Below are 26,812 nucleotides of genomic sequence, written 5' to 3'. Positions count from 1 at the left end.
GTAAATTAATACGTAGACATAGATATATAAAATATATAGAATCTCGATAAATTTTCAATCATTTGTGACCGTTAAAGATTCGTGTATGTCTCCATTACATTTTAAATCATTGTATGTACCTTTTAAGTTATACATTACTTTTAATGATTATTAAATATATTCAGTTTTATTTAATTTTTTTTGTTTTATTTTTATTTCTGTGAAGGTTTCGGTTTTTTTTTATAAGTGCTCGTTTTTTATGGTAGTGTAGAGTAAACTTAGGGATGACTTAATGATACCGTAGCTATTTTATTTAAAAAGGTGTTCGATAAAAAATGGAAAAAATGAAAAAAAGCAACCATGGTAAGTAATTAAGTATATTACTATTTGAAATTAGAAAAAATCACATTGTCCTGTTTTACTGCACCTGTTACAGTCTTTTTACATTTAACGCTTACTACAGTTATATTTAAAATTAAGTTAAAATATTTTAGTTTTTAGTATAGCCATTTCTTTAATTTCAAAATTTTTTAAACTTTTTTCTTTTACCCTAAATCATTAAAATTATATTTAAACAACCCTCTTTTAAGTATATCTTTCGTTATTAAAATTTAAACAATACTGATAGAGTCCAAGTTCATATAATATCTTGAAATAAAATAATTAAAAATGGAAAGATAAGAACTAAACCTACCTTGCCGTAACTGATATATTCCATGATTACAGACTGGCAAGATTCCCAGCGTTCCTTAAACCTCGGTATAACCAGGCCTTCCCCGGGATCCACGACTCTTGAAGACGTTTTGGACTCTCTTCTTGGCCTCCCTTCTCAACCAACAAGGATACCGACTCCTCAACCAAGTCCAAGGAAATCAGCGAGTCCTTACTACCTGTTAGGTGGAAAGGTATATATAATTTTCAAAATGCAGACGTCACCAACTCAATAGTTAAATAAAGTTATCGAAAAATGACAATCATCATAATATATAACTTGCGAATAATTCTTAATAAATGCAACTTAATTGGACTTCATATTTGCAAATCTACGGGGATAGTTCAATAAAACTTACTTAATATTATTAAAGGCATAAGTAAGAACATAAAAAAAAAACAAACGATGTAAATTTATTCGGTATTTCCTATCTCCCAACTATTCCAGAGTCCGCGGTATGAACAGTTAGCCAGTAGTGGGCACAGCAGCATATCCCCAGCCTCCCGCTTCATCAGCACACCCAGCGAGGGACCCAGCTCCTACACAGACCCAAGTCCCGACCACGATCGAGCAGGTAGGAACGATATGTAAGTCAAAGCCGTTCCAATTTTTTATATTTTTCTTACCTTAACACGCATTTTTTGTCCTCTATGTGACTATTATGCCTTGCGCTTTCTAGACAGTCGGTTAAAATGAAACAAAAATCACGCAACTACATGGATGTATAGCGGAAATAAGGTATTTCAATAATTTTGACCATTTTCGTCCTTTGTCCAAATATTTGTCACAATTTCTTCCAATCTCATTTTACATGACTTTTGGGAACCCTATTTTGTAAAATACCTTTTCTTCAAAATGTCTACGTCATCGCTGTTGATTTTGCATGATTCCCTGTAATAGATTAGAATGTATATAGTCCCCGAAGCATGCTGTTTTGTCGTGTAGCATATTGACTGATTTCACGATTTATGTTTATTTGCAAAAATGGTCCTGAGTCTTTGAAGTTATGGAATAATAATATACATATTTTATGTTATTAATTTATCGAATTTGCAGGGATGGATACAGTTGATGTTCCGGTTACGATGCAAGAATCCAGACGTTCGAGATCGGCTCAGGGCGAACATTCTCGAAGGAGAAGTGAGCCATTCGCCCATCACAGCGCTTCCCTAGACCGCCGCACGAGCCTCGATGCTGGAGCACTGCGATCTGATCACCATCTTACCCATCACGACTCCAAAACCTCCCTCGCTTCCTTACAAACCGAAAATAGTACCGACGAAGGTTTAGTTAAATGCAAATATTCAAAATGTTCCTCCCGCGCACCTCACGCTGATGCCAAAAGACATTACAAAACCTGCCACAATTGCACAACGATGTACTGCTCCAAGGAATGCAGACGAGCTCATTGGGAGAAGCACAGAAAAGTTTGTCTACATTCGCGAGCGAGCACGCTGTGCAGGCAGATAATTTCAGCGGCAAAGGAAGATGTCAATTCCTTGCATCAAATCAGTACAATAGCTCATAAAGGATATTTAGCACAAGGAAGGGGAGTCGTGAAGATCTTCTTCACCAGTCCCGAAGCAGCGGAAAAGTTTACCATCCATGGCTACCAGTATTTGAGCGAGCCGGAGTTTGTGAAATGGACGTCTCTTCAACCTAACGAAATGGGCGCAGAATTGTATACCGAAGTGGTAAAATTGTGTAAGGCATACAACCCTGAAACAAGAGTTATATTATACGTAGCTGTTTGCATTATCAGCGAAGTGCCAACGAAAGGTGCCGTTAAATGGGAAAGACAGATGGTGTCGAGGTGCGCCAAATTACGTCTCAGCAAGTCCGTATCCTCGGCGATACAGGAACAAAACCGTAAGCGAAACAGGAGAGATAGTAAAGGCACGCCCGAAGACCGAGAAACTCTCATCCTAACATCGAAGCTGACGAACGCCGGCGAGAAGAATGCGGCGACGGCGCACAAGTTTAGAGAAATATGTTTTAAAAATATAATAAATGAGCTGGAAAGTAGAGGCGTGGTTCTGAAAAACCATTTCCCTGAGGTATATTCGAGGTTGGCTGCATATGTGGACGGCACGAGCGATAGATTCATACCGATGACGATATACCCTCGGAACGCGACCAGTGGCAAGTCGTTTGTGTGCGTGATCATGCCCGATAGTGATACGGACAGTACTCCTGTAGATGGGAAGGTGGTCACGGTGGACGTCGGCGTCGACCGTTCCAAACATCAGCTGTCGACACCGATGTGATCCTTAAATTTTACCCATTCGGTAACGAGGGTATTGTATATATTTCCGCTGGATTTTTATAAGAAGAATAACATCGCTCAAAGCTGTATTCTTATGAGAAATTGTCTAAGATTTTTGCTGCTCTTCTCGTCTACGTTTAATGAATCTCGTATGTGGATTGATGTTGAATGTTCTCTTTATATATTTATTAAATACAATTTTCTTAACTATATAATATAGGAAGCGTGTGAGCCTCCTGGTTTTATCACGTATTAGGAAAAATATGATACAAAACTAATTTGTAAATTAAACGCGGGTTTATTAAAGACAAATATTATTGAATAATTTCTTAATAAATATATATTAATAGTGTAATTATTAGAGAAATAAAATATTGCCTTTGAAATAGCTTGGAGATTAGTTAAATATATATTATTTGTTATAAATTTATCGTATATATTATGTATATCGTCACATTTCTTGTTGTTGCTTAGAAAATTTACAATTGTGTTAGAGTAAAGAGGAGAATTTGCTGTGAAAAAAGGTGGAATGCAAATTCTACATAATTGTTTTTAATTTTTGCTAAATGATTGGAATTATTAATAACACATCGTTTTAAAATTTGACAATACTTTATAAGAATATTAAAAAAAAGCAGAACTAAAGTTTTTCAAATATAAATAGATTAAAATTTTATACAAAGCTTATAAGCTTTTATAGTTACGTTTGAAAATAAAACAAACAATTTCTTCTATACTTACTACGCATTTAAGTGAAAAATTTCATTATATTTTATTTTATAAAAAAATTACCATTTCAAAAAATATCATTTTATTAATTAAACTAATTTTAATACTTATATATTATGCAACAAATTATAAGAGTAATATGGAAAATAGAATAAATACCTAAAATGGATGACTGTTGCACTCATTATAAGACCTGATAAAGAATTACAGACTGCTATATGGTATGTATGTTAAAGCATTCAAATATAATAATCATTAATAATATTATGATCCACACGTCATTTGATATTAACATTTACAGATTAAAAAGAATAAAAATGTAAAAATGCAGCACAAATGAACGTTATTATAGTCTTGTAGCAATACCTCGTTACGCACTGCCGCAATATATGACGTCATCGTTTGCGGCATGCGTGGCGTGTGTGTTCTTGTTGCTATGTGCGTAACGACGTACTGCTACAGTCTTGATTAATAGTGCCAACCTACTTATAACTTATTAACTATTAATGTGTGCTTAAAATTTAAGAAATACCTTTTTAAAAGTTATTCCCTGAACTAGATTTGAAAAAAAAATGATTTAATAACGAATTTTAGATAACATAATGTTATAGTTGGCAGATAAATGAGATGAAATGCTAAAAATATACTTATGAGGTCTGTAAAATGCTGCTTTATTAACATTTACTGCATTTGTTAACAATAATTAGTATTTAATAATTTGTTATAAATTAAAAAATATATACAACATGCATTTAAGCAAAACAAAGACTATTTAAATCCTTAATATTTATGCGTAGTAATGCATTCGATATATTAATAGTTTTTATATCATAGCAAACTCATATTGTATATTTAAATCTTTTTAGATGGTTTAATGTTTAACCTTTTATGTTGTTATATTTCAGATATTGTTATTGTTGTCATATTATTGAAGTGTTCAATTTACAAAATGAGTTCTTTATACGCATATTTAGTATAGATAAAAAAAAACAAATATGTGAAGTTATACAATCTGTGTTCTAATGTGTGGCTATGCTAGATAAACAAATATTGGACCGAGCTAACAATATAGGTCCTTCGTGCCTCGCCTAAATTCATATTATAAGCTATCGCTGTTTATGAATAATTATGTGTGGCACATTGTACATTAGGGCTTTATTTTTAAAGTTTACAATATGACTAAATAGCTATAAAAAAGATATTTAAATATTTCTCTACTATTAAATTGTCTATTAGCCAAGGGCATAGCCAGGCCTCGCTTGAACCGGTGGCGGGCGGTGTTCGAAGACAGAGAAAAAAAAGTACTTCTCTGTATTATTTATGGATGTATTCTAAACAAAATTAATATTCGGATACTTATTACGGCATCCAAGATGGGCTGTGAAGCATGCCACAGTCCTTGTCCCAATGTGGTTACACTCTTACTGTCAACGATGTTGTAAGAAAAAGGTTTTGTTAAAAATAAACCTCTTTTAACATTCCATTAATGTAATGATAATAAATATTTTAGACAATTTAAACTCTTACTGTACTTATTTATAATGTCTATAATTAATTGCCTCGTGAAAAGATATTTCATATATTGATATATTCATACTGTTACCATATCATTTGTGTTTCATAGTCTGGTATTATATAAATTTTTTATCTAGTTGTCCCTATGATGTATTTCAAATAAACAGTGCGGCTATATATTGTTTTATTTAAACTTATTATGAAATAAAAAACACCTTTATATTTGTAAAGAAATAGTATTTAATAAAGATAAAAGAATAATATTTAGTTTTATGTTTTTCGATTTGGTTCTCAATCATGTTCCAATGGCTGAACTAGGACATTTTTTATGAAAACTATCTCATATTAAAATTTTATTTACGGCAAGCCAAGCGTATAATTATATAACGTACACATTTTAAATTTAAGGTGAATTTTAAAAGCAAAACAATTAAATTTATATAATATTTTTTATTTATTTCTTTTTATCAGAAAAAAATCAATAATCTCTATTTATTTATATAGTGTAGCGTATGAACTGAAGTTTAAAAGTATAAAACATGTAAATCTTAACTGAAAATCGCGTATTCAAAGGGTCCGCCTTGATTGAGCACAATGAAATTACTGTTGACTTGACTAATTTCTAATTTTAATATCACGTTCTGAAGGAATACATGATAAGTGTGATCGTGTATCGAATAATATTCGGGAACCGCATATCTCCACAGAGGAGCAGAGTGGTAGATGAAACTTCAAATATTCCGTAAAAGGTGACCATATTTATAATACCAAAGATATAAAACTGTTCAATTCCATTAATGTGTTTGCGTAATAATGCAGTTTTTATATTGTAATATACCTGAATAATATAGGACGGGAATTGTCTTGTTAATTACCGCTCAATAATCAGATAATGTTTTTTTAGATTAATATCATTATTGGCAAATCAAGGCAAGATAGAAAAGGATGACCAGAAATTTGATGAAAAACAAAAGCTATATACATAAAGAAGTTCTTGGGAGAATTTCAGAACGAAATTCTGACCTTTGACTTTGACATTAGTTTGACATTTACACAAATGTTTCCATTGGATTCTGTCCGAAGAGCGGAAAACGTAATTTTTATTTTTATTTCACTCTAGTTACGAAACTAACGTGCACTCGTTTCTAATAAGTGTATTTTTAAAAATATTCTAATTCATATTTGATCTAAAATGGTTTCATCGTACGCTATTTACACAGCTGTGCCTATTTCCGTCGTAGTTGCATTAGGTTTAATACGTAAGTGGAGATCAAGAAGTTGGGCTAAATGTACAAGCAATACTTGCTTGAGAGGTAAAACTTTCCTTATTACTGGAGCAAACAGCGGGATAGGCCTGGAAACAGCGAAAGCTCTAGTTAAGAGGAAGGCGCGAGTTATTTTTGCTTGTAGAGATATCGATAAGGCAAAACAGGCAATCGCTGAAATAAGAAAAGAACAACCCACAGGAGGCGAACTGGTAAGTATAGAAACAATATTTTTAAATTATTATATTTAATAAATTTATTTATCGACACATTTAATAAGGGCTTCTTTGTCATTGAAAAGTCAATATAGGCAACAAAAAGCAATGACAAAGTATTGTTAATAAATGATACTTTTCTTGTGTGAAAAATTACGCATATAATCTTAATATAACTATTAAATATTTGTTTTTAGATTCCTATGCAATTAGACCTTGCATCTTTTGAATCGATTGAGAAGTTTGTTGAAGTAGTTAAGGCTGGTTTCTACAAAATAGATGTTCTAATTAACAATGCTGGTGTCTCAGTTCCCTTAAAACAGGATCTAAAAACAAAAGAAGGTTTTGAGATACACATAGGGGTCAATCATTTGGGGCATTTCTATCTTACAAACTTACTTATTGATTTATTGAAGAAAGCATCACCAAGCAGGTAAAATTTATTTATAAAAATCATTGTCACATTCACAAGTATATAATTCACTGTATATATGAAAAGGTATAAATATAAATTCACTGGCAACAATATAATAATATAGATTGTTGTATCTTTAACAGTTAAAAATAGTACAATGCAGTTTCTTTGTTCTTTTGAATTGAATAATAATTTCAAATTTAAATATAAAAAAATGTTTTTGGGGTTAAGTAAAAATAGTTCACTTAATTGAATAATTAAATTTATCAAAGTACAGAAAACATTATGATATATGAGTGATATTAGCCATGTTATATAATATCTATTTATATGTTTCAATAAGACTAGCCAACTGCCCATGATATGTCAACTCACTAACTCTAGGCTGTTTCTGATAATTCCTTAAAAGAAAATCCCAATAATCAACCGAATAAGGAAGTCACTTAAGGAAAACATGACAAACAATCACTGAATTCCTTGAAGTGGTGTGAAGTGTTATATTGATAGTGAGCATCACGGTAGCATGCGCAAGCTATCCCATTGCGCTCCTCGTTAAGATAGAAAGGGTTCTGTTGGTTTTTTAGTGGAAACTCCGATGTTGTGGCAAGCCTCACATATGGGGTTGTTACACTGTTTTTCCAGCGTAATAAAAAACTTGTTTGACCAATCTTATTTAATAATGAATTGAATAAAAACAAATCTTAAGTTATGTTTATAACTTTATTTATATATCTTGTTGTTTGTATAAAAAGGCGATGGAGACATAAGACCGTTGCACAAATGAGCTATTTCTTAGTCTTAAGTATTTTTTGTATTGTAACAATAAAGTATAATGGTGATATGCCGGATATCCATTAGACAAAAAAGTTCTGTATCCATATTTCATATCTATACCAGTTCCTTTTAATTTAAATTATTAAATTTCATTTAAATTGTTTTTTTTTTTAAGTATTATACATTGTACATTTAGTAGTTAAAAGATTTTGGTCTGTATCCATATTCACGGATTCAATTACTAATGATCATAATAATAATAAATAGCCCCATTGTAAATTAAAACATTTTTAGAGTTGTCATGGTGTCATCAACATTACATGAAAAGGGAAAATTGGACTTTGGTGACTTGAATATAAGAGCTGAAATCGAAGAGGCAAAGAAAGGCAAGAGTTTCCGTCACAATCCTGGCTATTGTAACTCTAAGCTGATGAATGTTTATTTCGCACGTGGTTTGGCCGCCAAGCTGAGGAGTGAAGGAGTTGATGTCAATGCATGCTGCCCTGGATTCTGCTATACTAACTTATTCAGGTAAACAAAAATTTTGATTATACGAAGAACACATGGTACTCAACACGTGTGACCCACACCTCACAAGGCCGAAATTAATATGACATACAAATATGTGAACTCTTGCTAAGTGTTCACGTCTGCCTTATTGCTTCGTTAGATATTAATTCACCGGGAACTCGACATTAATAATTGTATGACCATGACAGGAAAAGTTAAGAAATTAAAATATTTAACGCCTCTCCATATATATTTTTTTAATGTGTATGTAAGTTCGTTAAAAATAGATGTTTTCATAGAAGCAAATGAAGAGCGACTGAGAAAGCGCTTTCCAAAGCACGGGAAATATAGGAAACATCCCAAACTTCATTTGTTACTATGAATTTCAATTTTTTTTATGATCAGATACGATCCGAGGCTTAGAAAATTATTATTATAAAAAATTATATTTTTAAATAGAATACTATTTAGACGAGCCGTTTGACGAGCCGTTTGGCGTGGTTGGTAGATACTTGCCTTTTCACGCCGAAGGTTGTGGGTTCGATTCCCACCCAGGACAGACATTTGTGTGCATGAACATGTCTGTTTGTCCTGAGTCCTGAGTTATGTATTTACAAAAGAAAAGTAGTATATGTATGTAGTATATCAGTTGTCTGGTTTCCATAGCACAAGCTTTGTACAAGCTTAATTTGGGATCAGATGGCCGTGTGTGAAAAATGTCCCAGGATATTAATTAAAAATCATATCGTTTACTTAAGTACATAATTACTATTATGAAATATTATTCAATTAGCGGTCATATGGAACACTCGAGTACAATTTTATCTGTGTCACAATATCAGATGCACGTTATTCTTATCTGCGATAGATTGATTCTGTATTAAGCTTAAACACAAATAACTAACATTATGATATATTTTTATAACTACAACTAACTTAAGTTTCTTGACGGTTCTTTTCAGTAGCGTATTTTAAGATATGGAGCTCTGGGCACAAAAAATAATCCGTCCCTTAAATTAAAGGAAAAAGCGTATTATATTGTGAATTTTTTATAATGTAACGAATAATGAGTTTTAAAGTACATTTGTGATGTTAATTACGTTGGGTTTTCAAGTTCCTTTAGATAATGGGTGACGATTATTTACGACCCTTTGACCATAGAGTAAATACTTACGATACAAAAGTGCCTGTAAGAGCTCACTTGAATAATGTAATTAAATGTAATGTTTGAAATTTAATGCAGATTTTCTTTGTTCCAGAAACTTCGTAAGATGGTACCATTACATATTGATGGCTCCTGTTGCATTCTTCTTTATGAGGTCAGCTAAACAGGTAAGTTGAGTTGTTAATATCATTAGCAACTTCGATACTTTGCCCTTGCGTAAGATGTAGTAGGGTGACCATAAATGTTACTTTATTCGTGAGCCTTATCTCGTCGATTAGGAAATAATTACATTGTCACCGTCTAACCCGAGATGTGAACTGGTGTCTACATGCTAACTGAGATAAGCCTGATTTTTTTTTTTATAATAATAAGATATTTTTTTTACAAATACGTTGGCGGACTGTCAAATGAGTCATGTCATAGTAAGTGATAATCACTGCCCATAGACATTGGCGCTGTAAGAACTATTGAAAAATCACATCGCCAATTGTCCACCAAGTTTGGGGATTACGATTTTCCTTATGACTTACACTGGCTCGCTTACTCTTCAAACCGGAACACAACCCAAAGTATTGCGGCTCGCGATAAAATATGTTAAGTGGCCGTGGTAATTACATAAAGGGGCTTGCACAGAATCCTACTACCAAGTAAAATTTAATAATATATCAAGAAGCTATTTATTTATCTTATTTTAACAATCATAAATAATACCTATAACATAAAACTATATAAAGAATCTGTTTAACATATTTAATTCATTTTCCAACATACTAATTTATTCCGTGCTTATGGTCACCATATACATTAAAAGCACCTTAACGAAGCATAATGTTCGTTGTTATGAAAGCACAGTATTTATTACGCTAATTTTAGCATCGTTATTGCAACACAGACATAAAGTACGTTACTGCGTACGCTTCGAGCGATCGCAATCGCTTGAAGCGGAATCTAGAAAGTCTTACTTGTTCGCGTCTACAAATAATTTATTTTTATTCTTCTTTTAGGCAACGGACGTAACGTATAACATTGGCGTTTGGCAATTAAGCGTAACTTACTTTAAAATGTATATACAACTAAATAATAAAAATAATTTCCTTCGATTATAATGCGAACGATTTACAACATGGAAACATATTATGGAAATTGACAAACAATTGGTTATATAATTAGAATCGGCATAGTGTGAGAGTCGTATGTATTTTATAAATGCGATTATTAGTTCCGACTTTATAGTATTACTTTTGCCGGTGGTAGGTCTTTGTGCAGGTCTGTGTGTCACACATTCCCCAATTATTCTACCGCCAAACGGTAACTAATATTGCTGTGTTCGAGTTTGAAGCGTAAGGGTCCGTTCACACAGACCGGCTCGGAGAGCATCGGCCTGCTTTTTTCTTTTCACACAGACCGGGTCGTATACGCTTGGAATTGGCCGGAGCGGAGCCGCCAACTATTTCACATCGACCGGCTGGAAGAGATCTGAAAGCGGGTGCGAGCGAGAAAGAGCACGCAAGCGGAGCCGGTCGGCTCCTTTTATTACTTCACACGAAGCGCGTTCAGGCATTTTTAATGACAAAAAAGGTGCAAATGCAAAAATAAACTTTACTACAATCACTCAAAACACTGTTTCCAACGTGATAAAAATCTGCTCTCCTCTCCGAGCCGGTCTGTGTGAACGGACCCTAAGTGAGCCAGTGTAGTTACAGCTTATACTTTTATTAGGATGTTAATAAAAAAGTCGACCTTGCCACCGTCAGAAGTTTAAATTTACACATAGTTACTATGGTGAAAATTAAGATTTCAGATACTTTATAATCGAATTTCCTTAAATGGCAAATAAAGATAATTTTATCATAAAAAAAATATGTTAATTTTGAAAAGAAATAAATATATGTCGTTATGTCGGTGATGTCAGGCAACATTAAAATGGCTTAAAACATTTATATTTTATTCATTCATTATACAAAGCAAATAAACTACAATGTGATTTCAAGGTTTCGTGTACGTGTGTATGTTCTTAGAATAAAATTTGTACACACTTGTATTATGTAATGTAATATGTCTCTATTTAGCTGATATAATCTATTAAATAATATTTACTATAGATCTCACTGAAATAGTAACAATCCATTATCAATTCAACAAAAATCAACTAGATATATAATTACATATGCCAATATATAAAATCCTATAAAAAAAATAAAAAAAAAATGTCGCCTGTCTCCCAAAGACCGTAGCGAGATAATCTGTGCTCGCTTTACAAATAAAAAAAATTTTAGGGCGCAGAAACTGTGGTGTATTGTGCCAGCGACTACAGCATTGAAGGCAATACTGGTAAGTTTTACCGGGACTGCGCCGAATACACTTCCAACTATGCCTTCAACAAGGAAGAAGAAACAAAACTTTGGGAGATCAGCGAGGAAATGGTCGAAGCGAGGAAGCCGCTAAAGAATTAACCGGATAATTTTAATGCGTACTCTGATTTGATGATATGATTGACTAAATTTATATTATTTTAAGTAAATTATTAACTTTAATCTGTTTAGTTTATTTATTCCAATGATTGCAATACTAAATTTTTATAATTTGACAATTGGGTCTCTACTAGATGCTTATGAATATTCAATAAGATTTTTAATTGTTAATTTTTTTTCGATTCCTCTGTACTCGGCGCGTTTTTTTTAAGTAATGACGCACAGATAAAAATATTTCTAAAAAAAATTTAAATAATTATCAAGTAGAGTGCTTATCTATAATATAATTATCGCATAATAATTTTGTTACATATCATGGTTCTTTATATATTTAGTTTTAAGTAGAATTCCTTGACTGTTTAATAATTATATGTTAAATGATCTTTATTTCTCAAATATTTAGTTACCTATCAATAATTACTTTATTACTTACCTACCATTATCGGAACGCCATATGATTGTCTAACAGCTAAATAAAAAAAATACCAGTAAACATTTTATGAACGTGTGAAAAATATAATGTACTTATGTAATTTTTTGATTATAATATTCGCACTTTAATTAAATACTTATTGAAAAAACTATATATTCATTGTTGCCATATGTTTGAATAAGACTGGCTGATTGGTGTAATTTTAAAAGGTTAATGTTCCAATTTAAATATATGTATGTATATTAGTCATATCATATACAAATGTTAAATATTGGTTTTTATTCTGTTGTTCATTATTATTTTTATATTAAGCTAATTTGATTAGTCTAAAGATTTTGATGTCCACACTAGAGACATACTAAAATGTCGTCCTAGTAAAGGTTAAGTGGTAAAAGAGGATTCTAAATTTCAAGGTGCAAGAAGACTCCTATAAAAAATAATTAAATACATTAATAGTAAAATTTAAAATTGTAATAAAATTACCTTAGTGATCCTGGTATAAATTAATTCTTCCATTAGATATATTCGTTGAAACATGAGTGATGAGAAGTTTGAAACTATGGTATCTTGAGGCCAATGTTGCCGCCGCAAAATGCCATAGGGTTGTGTAGTATCCTAAGGCGTCTTTACCTATAGTGCAGGGTGTGCGGTGTTAGGGGCGTCGGCGGCCGGCCTCGGACTTTCAATAAACTTTCGCCCGTGTTATGGCGCTGGGCGTTATAACTCAACCCCGCGTAAAAATAGCTCAAAAATGTTTAATTATGTTGTTATCCGTGTACAAAGGCCTAACATCAAGTTTCCTGAATCTGTCAAATGTATCCCAATTGATATTGAACGCTTGTCTGTTTTATATGAGGTCGAAATTAGAATGAAGAAATTTGACAGATGTGGGACACTTTATTGTTACCATACATCGTTTGATATTCCACCATTTGCACCCGAATCTCCGTTCACTGTTGTAACTATAAGGTGTTTGATAAACAGCCTATCAAGCCGAAACGTTTCCATGTTAACATGTCTGTATAAATGTTATGTCAATGTTAAAAAATTGAAATCGTAGAAAAAAAATTTGACTCTCCATCCAAAATGACCGATCAGTTGACTGAGTTAGTATGAAAGAAGAAAATAACATTTATAAAGACATATTAACATTTGTACTTATTTCTTTTTGACCGCGGGCTTACTAGAAGGCGCTAGGATACGGGCGCTATATGGGCTAGAGACGACTCTGTGTAGTGTACAACAGAATCGACTCCAAAATATACATATAATTTAATCATATACTCATGAAAAATATTGAATCTTTTAAACATATTTGGCGGGTAGAAGTAGAATTCCAAAGATGTATAGGTTATAATTTTTGTTGAATTAATTAATAAATATATTCGGGTAATTTTTGTTCTGTTGTTTCATTTTTTATCCAAAAAAATAATAAACTCAAAAACTTATAATTGCCTATATAAAAAGACTTTGTCAAATATATAAGTATATTTTTCTGTCCGAAGCACGTAAGATTGTACTAGAGCCACAGAAATGCACAGTATGTTCCCAGAAACTGCTGGACTTGACTTTAGAGGCGGGGCTTTTTAAAAAAATAGCTTTTGACATATAGAAAATAATCCTGCGCAGTTATGCACTTCTATTATTGAATTTATTTCTATTTTTTTTTTTAATACCAATAATTTTGAAAAAATAACAGCACTACATCCTACACTTTATAATATCCGGAGGAGAGAGGAATAAAAGATAAATTAGGAAAGGTATTATTAGTGAAATAAAAAAAATCACATTTATTTTCTTACTTTTATTTTGATCCCTTAGAAGGTATCTATTTAAATCACAGCTTATAAATATTTTAAGCTTACAGTCTAAGCATATTTAAAAAAAAATAACATGTCCTTCTTACATTTCTATAATACAAAACGGTGCAATTCACAAATTTAAGGTATTTTATTTAATACTATTGATTATTATTTACTGTGGAATTATCTGCTTACTTACTGCTGCCTGATAAGAATAATAATTGCAACATATAACTTCAAAATCAACTTGTTTATTATATAAATAAATGATTACTTTAGTTATACATTACATGACACCAATGGAATGAACAAAAATAAACTTCTTATGTACACAATCTCTAAACTAAATTATTATCTTGTAATTTCGTCAATATACCGAATACTAGAATACCGCAATTTTTGAAGACAAAAGTCTTCAACGAGTGCGTCTTGCCGGTTATGACCTACGGAGCCGAGACGTGGACACTGACAGTGCGTTTGGTCCACCATTTTAAGGTCGCTGAGCGAGCTATGGAGAGGGCTATGCTCGGAGTTTCTCTGAAGGATCGAATCCCAAATGTGGTGATCCGACAGAGAACCAAGGTTATCGACATATCCCAAAGGATTAGTAAGCTGAAGTGGCAGTGGGCTGGACACATATGTCGCAGAACCGACGACCGTTGGAGTAGACGCGTTCTGGAGTGGAGACCACGCCTTGGTAAACGTAGCGTAGGACGCCCTCCAGCTAGGTGGACTGACGATATACGCAAGGTGGCTGGCAGCGGTTGGAGATTAAGAGCTGAAAATCGAGCTCAGTGGCGTGCCATTGGAGAGACCTATGTCCAGCAGTGGACGCGAAAAGGGTGATGATGATGATAATGATCTTGTAATTTATTTTATGAAGGCAGATTAGCTATAAAATGGTAAATAAACATCTTAGGTCATAGACAATGGCACTGTGAAAAATAAATACCACTGCTTACACCGTCAATGCCATTTAAGTTTTAGTAAATAGTGTTTCACTTGACCTTCAAACCGGAACACATCAATATCAAGGCCGTACAATAAATAGTAATAATCCAGTCGGGCCTGCACAAGTAAAGTGAAACAAAACATGACTATCTTGTGACCCTTTCTAACGGTAAGCATTAAAAAGAGAACAAAATATATTTAATATTCAAATTAGTTTAGATATTGTGTACAAAATAATTTACACATAACTACATAACATACATTTTGAAGATATTACAATTTTTCTTTCTTAATTTCTTAAATTGAAAATGGTTTTCATTTCATAGAAACATGGGTTAACAATTTTTGATATGTGATCATGTTATATAATTGTTCGGATTTCTCGAATGCAACAAAAATATCTAATTAAATAGAAAAATATCTCATCGATTTAAAGTTTTTACAAATTACAGTTTATGTGAAATTTGTTTTTCTTTATTTAGTCTGTGCCCAATATCCTAGCAGCTAGAAAGCTACGTCTATGATCACACAAATTAGACCTGTATTTTTAAATACAAGACTGTGCGTTTTTAATATTACGGTAACTACGAAGCTAGGCACTTAGTGAAATATTAGCATAATAATAATATATCAATATCGTCTACGACAAAATACAAACAAGACATTCTAATAATAAATTATTTAATATAATTTATTCTCACATGTGCTATCTTACAAATATAAATACATATATAGATAATGCAATCTTATCTCGAACATTCATGAGAAATTGTTCATCTTAAGTATACGTATACTTGGAATTATAATAATATGAATATCCTGGGACATCATTCACACACGGCCATCTGATACCAAACTAAGCAGAGCTTGTACTATGGAAACCAGACAACTGATATACTACTTTTCTTTTGTAAATACATTTATATAGATATTAGGTCTTTACATATGAAATTAGCTATTTGTCGTACTGACCACTTTGATCTGAAATATCTCCTCTTTGGTTATGAATTCCAAATTCAAATTTATAAATTCCTTTAGCTGGTACATTTGAGTTTTGAAAACAGTCATTCATTTGTTTTTTCCTCCTTATTTTTTTTTGGCTTCGCTTATTACCGCACAATGGAAAACAAGAAATATCGGTATATTTACGAGTACGAGTTCTACCGTGGCAACAGTGCTGCAGAAACAACAGATCGACCTTCAGAACCAACCCCATGGACGACCGGAGACCAAAGTGGAAAATGAAGAATAAAAGGCTATTGTGGAAGAATCCGATCATCGAAAACGAATCCATCACAAAACACTTCAAAGATAGCTACTTGAAGCATATCGGGAAAGTAAAAAAACTTGAACGATGGGTACCTCATGAATTGAGTGAATCGAACTTGCAAACACGCGTCGACTGCTGTATTACTTTGCTTAACCGACACAATAATGAAGGGATTTTAAATCGAATCATTACTTGTGATGAAAAGTGGATACTGTACGATAATCGGAAGCGCTCGTCACAATGGCTGAACCCAGCCAAATCCTGCCCTAAACGAAAATTGTCTCAGAAAAAGTTACTTGTGTGTTTGGTGGACTAGCGCCGGTGTCGTTCACTACAGCTTTCTAAAATCTGGCCAAACGATTACGGCAGACATCTATTGTCAGCAACTGCAAACCATGAAGGAAGAACTAGCTGTTAAACAACCGAGATTGGTCAATCGCTCTAGACCACTGCTGCTTCACGACAACGCAAGACCACACACTGCACAACAAACAACCACTTAGTTAGATGAGTTACAATTTGAATGTCTACGACATCCACCGTACTCCCCGGACCTTGCTCCAACAGATTACCATTTTTTCCGGAATTTGGACAACTTCTTACAAGAAAAAAAATTCAACTCCGATGCGGCAGACCAAACCGCCTTCAAAGCGTTTATTGATTCTCGCTCCCATGGTTTTTTTAGTAAAGGGATCAATGAACTACCTATAAGATGGCAAAAGTGCATAGATAACAACGGTGCATACTTTAATTAATTAAATATATTTTACAAAAAAAAAATTGACTTTATATTCCTCCCATACAAAACGCCAATTTCATATGTAAGGACCTAATAATTACACCCAGACTCAGGACAAACAGACATGTTCAGGCACACAAATGTCTGTCCTGGGTGAGAATCAAACCTACAACCTTCGGCGTGAAAGGCAAGTATCTGCCAACCACGCCAACCGGCCCGTCGTAATTATTATATTAATTTAATTGTCTCATAAAACATGTTTTATTTAAACGCTGACATTTGATATTTTAAAACAATCTCAACAATTAATATATTCTTTTAATCATATCATATAATCATAGATATAAATTAAAAATGAAAATAATTAGTATAAATACAGTGCAACCTCGATATAACGAATCGGAAGGGAAATATTAAATATTCGTTATATCAAGTAGTTCGTTGAACTGAGGTTCGTTATGTTGAGGTTAGGTTGGTCTAAAATTCCTTATAAAGAGGTAAAAAATAAGTTTATTCACCTCAACATTACGTAATTATTAGATTAAGAGTCATACATTGGTGGAAACTATATAAAGGTTTTGGGTTGACAAAATTCGTTAGAGGTATATATACTCTTTCTTGATAGTTGAAAATTCGTTATAAAGAGGTTATGTAAAGGGATATTTTACATTGACTATTATGGACAATTCAAGGAGATTATGAAGAATTTGTTAAATCGAGGAAGTCGTTATATTGATGTACGTTATATTAAGGTTGCACTGTATTAAGAAGTTGATAATAACATTAGACAATCTTTGGCTATTCGAATCATTAGAAACAATACCAAAGAGTATTACTATATTGCTACGGAATGATCAAAATGAGGTAGTATACATTTCTTTTTTAATTTACTATCTGGGGACCAATTCTACTAATAAATTGTCACTTTATCGCAATCGTATCGAAGCGTGATCGTTGCCGTTTTTCCGTTTTCCTATTCTTTAATTTAATCATCGACTGTTGCCATAAAAGTTAACAATTACGTTTGATTTTGACACAACGGTATAAGTTCGGTTATATAGTATCGGTTCGATTCCGATTCGAATTAATACAGATGATTCAAAATTGAATCGGGAACGTATCGTAATCGTTATAAATTAGTAGAATTCGGCCCCAGGTTTTGAAACTTTACAAATATTTTGTATACTATAAATCACAAAATGTTTTTAACTGATCGATCTATAAAATATTAAACTAGATTTTAGTTTTAAGCGATTAATTAATCAATTGTCAGACTTGTAATTATTATTTTGCATAATAGCTTAGCCTTTCATCACTATATGACAATATTTTTTTTTTGTTATTTGTATAATAAAAATCACAACCGAATATTTAAATTGGACATTATTTATGGAATGGTCAGATTGAGATTCTATGGTGAACGAAACTAAATTCTAATTTTAGGGACGCTGGTCAAAGTCAGATTAACTAATTTGAATGGTTATTGGTCGATGGCAGCCGATTACGCAATTGATGACGGCCATTTTTTTTTGTAAAAATTTCAACGATATAACTCGCGCCATATTTACTGTACATACTTTGATGGCATGCCAGAAATCTTTAAATCAACAATTGTTAATATGTTTTAATTAAATCAAATGCATAGAAGCGCATTCATTTATATTTAAATTTTCAAAGATAATATAACTTTGATGGGAATGTTTCATTAAGAATATATAAAAGTCAATGATTATTAAATAAATTTGATATTCTAGTTTTTTTCCCATTTATGCGTTTTCCCTTGCTTTTAGTTCCCACACCTATATATTATGTTTTATATTTTATGAATATGACGCCTCCCTAACCTTACGCCAGGGACTGGTTTGCATTTTCACGGTCGCATGCGCAAGCGATCCCGTGGTGCTCGTCGTTAAGACGGAAAGGGTACCGCTGGTTTTTTAGTGGGTGTTCCGATGTTTGGGCGCATTTGGCGCCTAGGACACGCGCGAGTCCACATACTCCCCACTGTTCCCCGGAGGAAACGCATAATGCGTTTTTCTAGCGTTTAAAAAAAAAACAAAAAATTGGGACAGGTTTGCATACCACCCCCATTCTATGCGGGGCTACCTACAACATTATTCCTAGTAGCAGTCAAGAACTACTAGTAACTATAAAAAAAATTATTACGGCTCTGATTCCGTTGCTCACAAACAATGAATCAAAATCCATCGTTAGGACTAAAAGACACGCTTTTTTGCTTTAACGATAAACAACAGAGAAAGAGATAGCAATAGCTTAAGTGTTGTCGAATTTGTGTGCAAAAAATTGGAACTAATATAATTTATTACTGAATATATATAAAAACTTTTTTTACCTTCTTTCATTTAAAAAGTAGTCGTATTAATTTTAATTTAAAAAATACATCCTAAGAGTCATCACGATTTTTATTTAATTTTACTTATTCCATTTCATTTTATCTCACGTCATTATATTTTAATTATAAATGTAATGTAGAAAAAAAAATAAGTTACTACCAATTAATTAATTAATGCCTTACAACAATGAAGCATAAACGTAAAATATATTATAAATAAAAAAATACTAGCCTTAGAAATTTCACATACATACTGAGTTACAAATAAATACATTTAAATATAATAACATCTATTTATAATGTGCAAACTATTTCTAAAAAATTACACATTATATACTACAGTGCATTTCATATATTAAAATCTACTCGAGACATTATCATAGACATTTAAGTTTTTTTTTTTTATTTAAACTACTAGTTCTACCTTTTTACAACAAAAATCGTCATATTTGTTTTTAATTTTGCATATTTTTTAAAACTTTGACAGCTGTCAATCGCAATACAACAATACTGATCACGATTTTTAATCTGTAATTTAATATTTTAATATAAAAACTATTTTGATTTACACGTAATATGTCAGTTGAACGAGTCCGAGATATGTATTGATATATATTATCAACATGTCTTTGCATAATCGATGACTAAAGGACGGATGATTATTATTTTGATAAGTTAAATGCATTTTTCGAGATAAGTACCATCAACGGTCTCAATTTTGATTACATCTTCGAAACAATCAACTTCGCTCCTAGCGAAAATATTATAAAATAACATTTATAAAACAAAACATATGGCTATTTTGCTATTTTATTAATACTTACATTCGTAAATTATAGAAATAAGAACTTTATAATATTAAAACAATAATATATCAATTGTGTATTTATAAAAAACGCCCCAATATGGCCTCTGATTCCTACGGGCATCGATTGACAAACCTAGATATAAAAGTAACAGCTTCCCACTCCCACAGCTGGGATAAAATCTTTCCTCTTTATGTTTCAAAGCCAGTTTGAGAATAATAGATATATTTTAATAAAATTGATAACCCATCGTACATCATACAACTTTTGCAATAACTAAGACCCCTTGAAAATAAGTACCAGGGGTATGTCCCCAAGTTGCAACACCTAGGCATTTGAATATCTGTATACATTGTTAATTCTGTACAATATACATTAAAATAATAACAAAACAAGTAAATATTATGCTTCTCTGACTAACAATATCATTTACACGTCTAGTTTATTGTGGTTAACCATTCGTGACAAACATTACAGATTATACGATACGTTACATTTGAAATTAAATATTAAAGCTTTCATTATTAACTTATGTAAGAAAGATCAAATTTGTTATAATTTTGAAAAAAAAAAAAAATTAGGCATTTGATATTTTTTTATAATAATTTACAGTACATAATATACTTAATACGAAATTGAGATTTATATACTGATGACGTACTGGCCTATCACGTCAAAATGTCAAATTTGCAATTCAATGACAGATATTTCGTGTCATTTTAAAAATTTAACATTATGACATCACAGCTATAATGGCGCGTTGAGTACTCGCGTGGTATTTCGTACATTTTAATGTTTTATTAATTAAATATAGTTAAAAAAAATTGTCATATTATGTTATTTATGATGAAACATCGAACTAAATTGAAAATCAAATATCAGCTACATTTCATTCAAGTTCCGAATTGAGGAAAATTACCTTTCATAGGGTAATCGTTTATGATTCATAAGAAGTGAACCGAGAACAGCAAGTAGCTCGGAAGCTGGACACAGCGCTTGAACCGTGGAGTGTCACAGTATCTGGATGGTGGAACATCCTGAGTTCCTTTTCAGCTTTCTGTTCTAAATCTGCCCATCTGCAAATAAATATATATTTCAAATTGTATCATTATTTTTATTCAAAACAATTATACTTTATATTCATAGTACAAACGAAACTTTTTCGAAGGAAATACCTGTGAAAGAATACTAGCGAAATACCATCAGCGTGAATTTTGGAAGATATATCTTAATATATATTATTCTTCTGTACGTGTGTTTGTCACCTCACTCCTAAACGGCTGGACCAATTTGGATAAATTTGATGTGTTTTTTTTTTGTTATAGAATAGGAAGGCGGACGAGCATATGGGCCACCTGATATTAAGTGGTCACCAACGCTCATAGACATAGGCATTGTATGAAATGTTAACCATCGCTTACATCGCCAATGCGCCACCAACCTTGGGAACTGAGATGTTATGTCCCTTGTGCCTGTAATTACACTGGCTCACTCACCCTTCAAACCGGAACACAATAATACTAAGTACTGCTGTTTTGCGGTAGAATATCTGATGAGTGGGTGGTCCCTACCCAGACGAGCTTGCACAAAGCTCTACCACCAGTGATAGAGTGTGTATATTTCAATGGGTTCCTGGATGGTTTGAAAACACAATTGGACCCGGTAGGCACTGCTGTCGGTAGGTCACCAAAAGTAAAAAATGTCTCTATGGCAGGACGATCTCTGCCGAGTCCGCTAATAAATTTATAAATTTTTAAATGATAACGATATCTCTATATCTCTGAGATATTATATTGCTAGTGTACGCACAAGTACTATATTCTCTCACTCTTATCTTATGGGACATCTGACGGACACCATGTGTGGTGTCGTATAGATGTCCCATAAGAGAGTAAAGTTCAAAAGCAACAACAGCTTTACGTGCTTACCGAAGCAGGAATTTAATATTGCCAACTACATTACTCCTGTCTGCTTCAAAAATATCACTGTCATATGTTCACACTTAATAAATCTCGAAATTCACTTTATTGTCTCCTCATCGACAATAAAAATGCAGTAAATTAACAGCATAAATAAAATGCATACAGTAACAGCCTGTTAATGTCCCACTGCTGGGTCAAGGCCTCCTCTCCCTTTTGAGGAGGTTTGGAGGTTATTCCATCACGCTGCTACAATGTGAGTTGGTAGAATACACATGTGGCCTAATTTCAATGAAATTAGACACATGCAGGTTTCCTCACGATGTTTTCCTTCACCGTCAAGAACGAGATGAATTATAAACACAAATTAAGCACATGAAAATTCAGTGGTGCTTGCCCGGGTTTGAACCCACGATCATCGGTAAAGATTCACGCGTTCTAACCACTAGGCCATCTCGGCTTTTTCGACCAAATAAAAAGCATAGTAAATAAATAATTCAATTCAGCAAATTACCTCTGTACAGCAAGCGAGAAAGCTTCAACGACATTGCTGTCTGTCTTAGCAGAGGTTTCTAAGTATGTTGATATTTTATTTTCATCGCACCAATGTTTCAACTGATCATAAGATACCTCTCTATCCTTTGAGGATACGTCTGACTAAAATAAAAATACAAAATAAATTAAAAAATAAGTACACTTTTCACAAGGGCCACATACAAGTCAATAAAATTGGACAATACTAGGACTGGGGATTATATATACCGGGACTAGGGGGTTTCTCGGTTCTCTGGTAATCCTCCCTAAAGAATGGAGGCCCTCATGGGGGGGCCGTCCGTCAGAGCGCCACGGTATGCGCGGGCGATAACGTGGCGCTCCTCGTTAAAACGGTAAGGCTACCGCTAGTTTTTTTAGTGGGTATTTCGATGTTAGGAGCGCACTCGGCACTGGACACCGGCGAATCGCACATAACCCCCTCTATTCCCGTAAGGCAAAGGCGTAATGCGTTTTACCAGCGTGGAGAAAAAAAGGTTTCCTCATGATGTTTTCCTTCACCGTTAAGGACGAAATGAATTATAAACACAAATTTAGCACATGAAAATTCAGTGTTGCCCTAGAAAACATTAAAAAATCGCAATCATATTAAAAAAAAAAAAAAAACTGTAAAGAAATATTAAAAATAATAATAATTAAAACAATCAAGACTATTTCCATTGAAAATGAACATTCTATTTTCCTTTTATAATAATAAAACATCACACTGCAATATAACTGTAAATATATACGTAACTGGCAGTTTAATGTAATCAACATAATATAATTAATCATTTGAATGCCTTTATCTCTGCTAAGTCAAACTAATGCCTCTTTAATATGTTTATTGTCATTGTCTTCATTATCTATTGTAACAATATAAAAACTTCTTTGAGTTAAAAGATATTTTCAAATAAATTTAACTTGGATTGCTATTATACTGTGAGTTGTGATAACATGATATAAAATATACCGTTATTTCTTAATATATTCTATATATTTTAATTATAAATTAATATATACATATATATACATTATATAATATATATATAATATATATATATAATATATATAATATAATATATATATATATATATATTGGTTTAATCTGCATATGTATTTTAACAACGACTTTCAGAATAGAATGCAAGTGTGATACGGATTTTTGTTTCCGATATTTATGGATGCATTTATGATAACTTGGTGAAAAAATCATACAATTTTGATGTACCTTGTTCCCAACAACGATAAAAGGAAACTTTTCAATTCCATTTTTAACACCAGCATAATGTAGGAACTCATTTAACCATGTCTTAATATTGTTAAAGGAACTTCTATCGTCTATAGCATATGCCAGTATGCAGATATCCGTCCCTCTATAGAATGGTGTCCTTAAAGATTTAAAACGTTCCTGACCTGCTGTGTCCCATATCTGAAAATTGTAAATATTATTATCATATGCATTTTAAATAAACATTAGTCAATATATTATTGGTTAAATAATATATTATTGTAAATTTGTTTCTATACAAATAAATAAAATTGCATTGTCTGCCTGTGATTTTAAAAATATCTGCCTTTTTCAAATTAGTATGGTTTTTTTTGCGAGTTACCATAATCAAGACAAAATCTTTTTTTAGACTACTGTAGGTAGCCATTATTATAAATATTTTTATATTTATAATTTAAATAGGTATTATGTATGATAATGTAGCAGAATTTGTTGGATTCTTCGTTACAAATAAAATATTATATAATTTATCTCATGTTTGGCAACAAAAGAAAACATAAAGTCGAATGTGAAATATTAAGAAAAAACCTTTCATATCGCAAATCCTTTGCCTTATGAAGAAATTGAACTCTTTCCGAGAAGATGTTTATGAGCTACTTTTATACAATTAATTGATTACATTGGCAATAAATAAAGACCTTCAATTACCAAAAAAAGGATCACATAATAATTTAATTATATTAATTAAGCCATTAATATTCAGCTTAATGTGTTAATGATTAACATAAAACAAGTTCTTAAATACTGTAATCATAATTAGTTTAATGTAATTGAGAGATAACATTATTACATTAGTACATAAGCAAACAAAATGTTAAAATTTTTGAAAATTTATGTAGTCTATGTACGAGTATGTAAAAATAACATAGTACATTCATATTACAAAGTAAGTATCAAATGGATTTGACCCATCTTTGAAAGCTTCAAGCCCACTCCAGATGTGTGGTTTCCTGTCTCCTAAACAAGCAGGTTTCCAAAAAATCTGTAGTACCTATAACCACATCCATACAACAAGTTATATAACCAAGTCATGAGGCTTGGTTGAAACTGATGTCTCTGCAGCGAAGGCAGATTGACTGTAGATACATTTAGTTGTTTACGTGTATGTTGGTATTACAAAAAACCCATCCAATTGTAGAGTTTTTAGTCAACGGATGTGATATTCCCAAAATTTTTCAATATTGCAGTAAAAGATGCATTCAAATAAAAATAAACATAAATTAGTTAACATTCATCGCACAACATGTAATTTTTGATTGAGATGTTCTCGATGTTTTCGTCGAAAATATTTACGTGGGACAAGTAATGCAGTTGCATAAGACAAACATTGAAAAAGAGGCCACCCGTAAAATCCATCTCCAACCAAGATGGATTTGAGAAATGAATACATTTAATATACTAATGTTGAAATGTCGATCTCTGTTGTGACTTATCATCCTTGACCGTCAGCCTCGATCGCAAACTCAAGGTCACTCAATATAATATGAGAAAAGCATTGTTTGTCATTTCACTATGTGACATTATTCATAGCAATAAAAATGCATAGATGAATGAAAAGAACGAACATATCTTACGGAATTAGCATGTTAAAGTGGCAAACTAATCGATGACATTTGAAGAAATAAATAAGCAATGTGGAAGTAAAGGCTTCGAACGGAGACCATGACTATATAAAGGATATATAAAGAACAAATGAATCCATAGGATTAAATAGACTGATACATAGACATAGAGAAGAGGCTAGAAGCCACCAAGTCAGAGCACAGCAGCTGGTCAGGAGTGGTACCCAATAAGGAAGGCCTTTGTCCAGCATTGAACCTTTAAAGTTTGTAGAATGCATGGATGAAATTATCATTCAAGACAATTATATTCAATTTTGAAGTTACATATTTAAGTTGCATTATTATTGTAATTACATCACGTTATCTAAAAATCCAAGGTGAGTTAAGTAATAGATAACATTTTCTAGAAAAGATTCAAATGTTTTTCTTTTTCTCCTATAACATTAAAAACATTTGCCGCTTAAACTCTTAAAAGAGAGTTCAGTAGTAAATAAAATATCTTATATATATATTCATTATTGACAGTAAAGCCAGTTTGTACAGTTTAAGTAATAATTACAAGTATTCCCTTGTACATTATTTTTTATGTCAAGTTAAATATAATATTTAAAAAAAATACCTGTAGTGTATACTGTTTTCCATTGACATCTATCGTTTTGTTCATAAACTCGACGCCTATCGTGTGAAAGTTGTGGTCGTCGAAGTGGTTCGATATAAACCTACTCATCAAACACGACTTGCCCACACCACCATCTCCTAGAATTACTATTTTCAATAGTACATTTTTATTTGCCGTTCTTCCGTAACTTTGATCATTGTCCTCAACCATTATGTGTTTGTAATTCTCATAATAGTCACAAGCTCTGCTTCTTTTATTAGTACAACCTTGAGTCACTGTAAAATCTATTTAATTAATGACTCGACATAAGTATAACTCAGAAATATTTTTATCAATTTCGATTTTATTGTAACACTGACCAATATATAACAACGATAACTATATTAAATCTGTACACGAAATACGTCACTATAATTTATAATGTAATAGAAAAGTAAAATAAACTTGTAAGTAATCAAATTCACACAACAGCACAGCTGGTTGTAATCAAATTATAAACTTTTAACAATGTCACAGATAA

At 32.2% G+C, this 26,812-nt stretch overlaps 3 protein-coding genes across 10 annotated transcripts in view; 2 read left to right on the top strand and 1 right to left on the bottom strand.

Moving 5' to 3' along the window:
* LOC126777047 (serine/arginine repetitive matrix protein 2) overlaps positions 1 to 5,376 on the top strand; it is an 84,736-nt gene extending 79,360 nt beyond the window's left edge. For 2 of the 3 annotated variants that reach the window (XM_050499900.1, XM_050499909.1), the window contains exons 9-11: positions 706 to 884; positions 1,139 to 1,265; positions 1,748 to 5,376. In XM_050499900.1, coding sequence (XP_050355857.1) covers positions 706 to 884; positions 1,139 to 1,265; positions 1,748 to 2,958 — 1,517 coding nt within the window. In that variant the 3' untranslated portion in view covers positions 2,959 to 5,376. The remainder of the gene's footprint in view (positions 1 to 705; positions 885 to 1,138; positions 1,266 to 1,747) is intronic. The other variant, XM_050499917.1, reaches the window with a different exon arrangement.
* LOC126777658 (ras-related protein Rab-9B) lies at positions 765 to 26,766 on the bottom strand. Of its 6 annotated transcripts, XM_050500789.1 has the most exons (6): positions 26,648 to 26,766; positions 26,293 to 26,567; positions 24,052 to 24,252; positions 22,804 to 22,946; positions 21,290 to 21,446; positions 765 to 869 (listed from the first exon to the last, which is right to left on the bottom strand). In XM_050500789.1, coding segments are annotated over exons 1-5 (759 nt in total). In that variant the 5' UTR covers positions 26,649 to 26,766; the 3' UTR covers positions 765 to 869; positions 21,290 to 21,307. The 6 variants fall into 6 exon arrangements, with proteins under 6 accessions (XP_050356746.1, XP_050356780.1, XP_050356738.1 ...); XM_050500823.1 differs by lacking the exon at positions 765 to 869 and having other exon boundaries at positions 19,979 to 21,446; positions 26,293 to 26,576; XM_050500781.1 differs by lacking the exon at positions 765 to 869 and having other exon boundaries at positions 19,979 to 21,446.
* LOC126777525 (retinol dehydrogenase 14-like) lies at positions 6,250 to 13,848 on the top strand. The gene is made up of 5 exons (XM_050500574.1): positions 6,250 to 6,678; positions 6,879 to 7,114; positions 8,165 to 8,401; positions 9,640 to 9,712; positions 11,822 to 13,848. The coding sequence occupies exons 1-5, from the start codon at positions 6,394 to 6,396 to the stop codon at positions 11,996 to 11,998; spliced, it is 1,008 nt and encodes a 335-aa protein (XP_050356531.1). The 5' UTR covers positions 6,250 to 6,393; the 3' UTR covers positions 11,999 to 13,848.
* Positions 26,767 to 26,812: the final 46 nt, after the last annotated feature.

Source organism: Nymphalis io, chromosome 2 (assembly GCF_905147045.1).
Source record: "Nymphalis io chromosome 2, ilAglIoxx1.1, whole genome shotgun sequence".
Taxonomy (NCBI): Eukaryota; Metazoa; Arthropoda; class Insecta; order Lepidoptera; family Nymphalidae; genus Nymphalis; species Nymphalis io.
This window is presented reverse-complemented; position numbering and strand designations above follow the sequence as displayed.

Bases quoted from the DNA above. Each gene is read 5' to 3' on its own strand.
- LOC126777525 (XM_050500574.1), top strand. From the start codon at position 6,394: ATGGTTTCATCGTACGCTATTTACACAGCTGTGCCTATTTCCGTCGTA. The intron at 6,679-6,878 runs GTAAGTATAGAA...ATTTGTTTTTAG, and splicing joins AACCCACAGGAGGCGAACTG to ATTCCTATGCAATTAGACCT. The intron at 9,713-11,821 runs GTAAGTTGAGTT...AAAAAATTTTAG, and splicing joins TTATGAGGTCAGCTAAACAG to GGCGCAGAAACTGTGGTGTA.
- LOC126777658 (XM_050500789.1), bottom strand. The intron at 22,947-24,051 runs GTACATCAAAAT...TTTTTATTTTAG, and splicing joins TTATCGTTGTTGGGAACAAG to TCAGACGTATCCTCAAAGGA. The intron at 21,447-22,803 runs GTAATTTGCTGA...ATTTATTTGCAG, and splicing joins TTCTCGCTTGCTGTACAGAG to ATGGGCAGATTTAGAACAGA.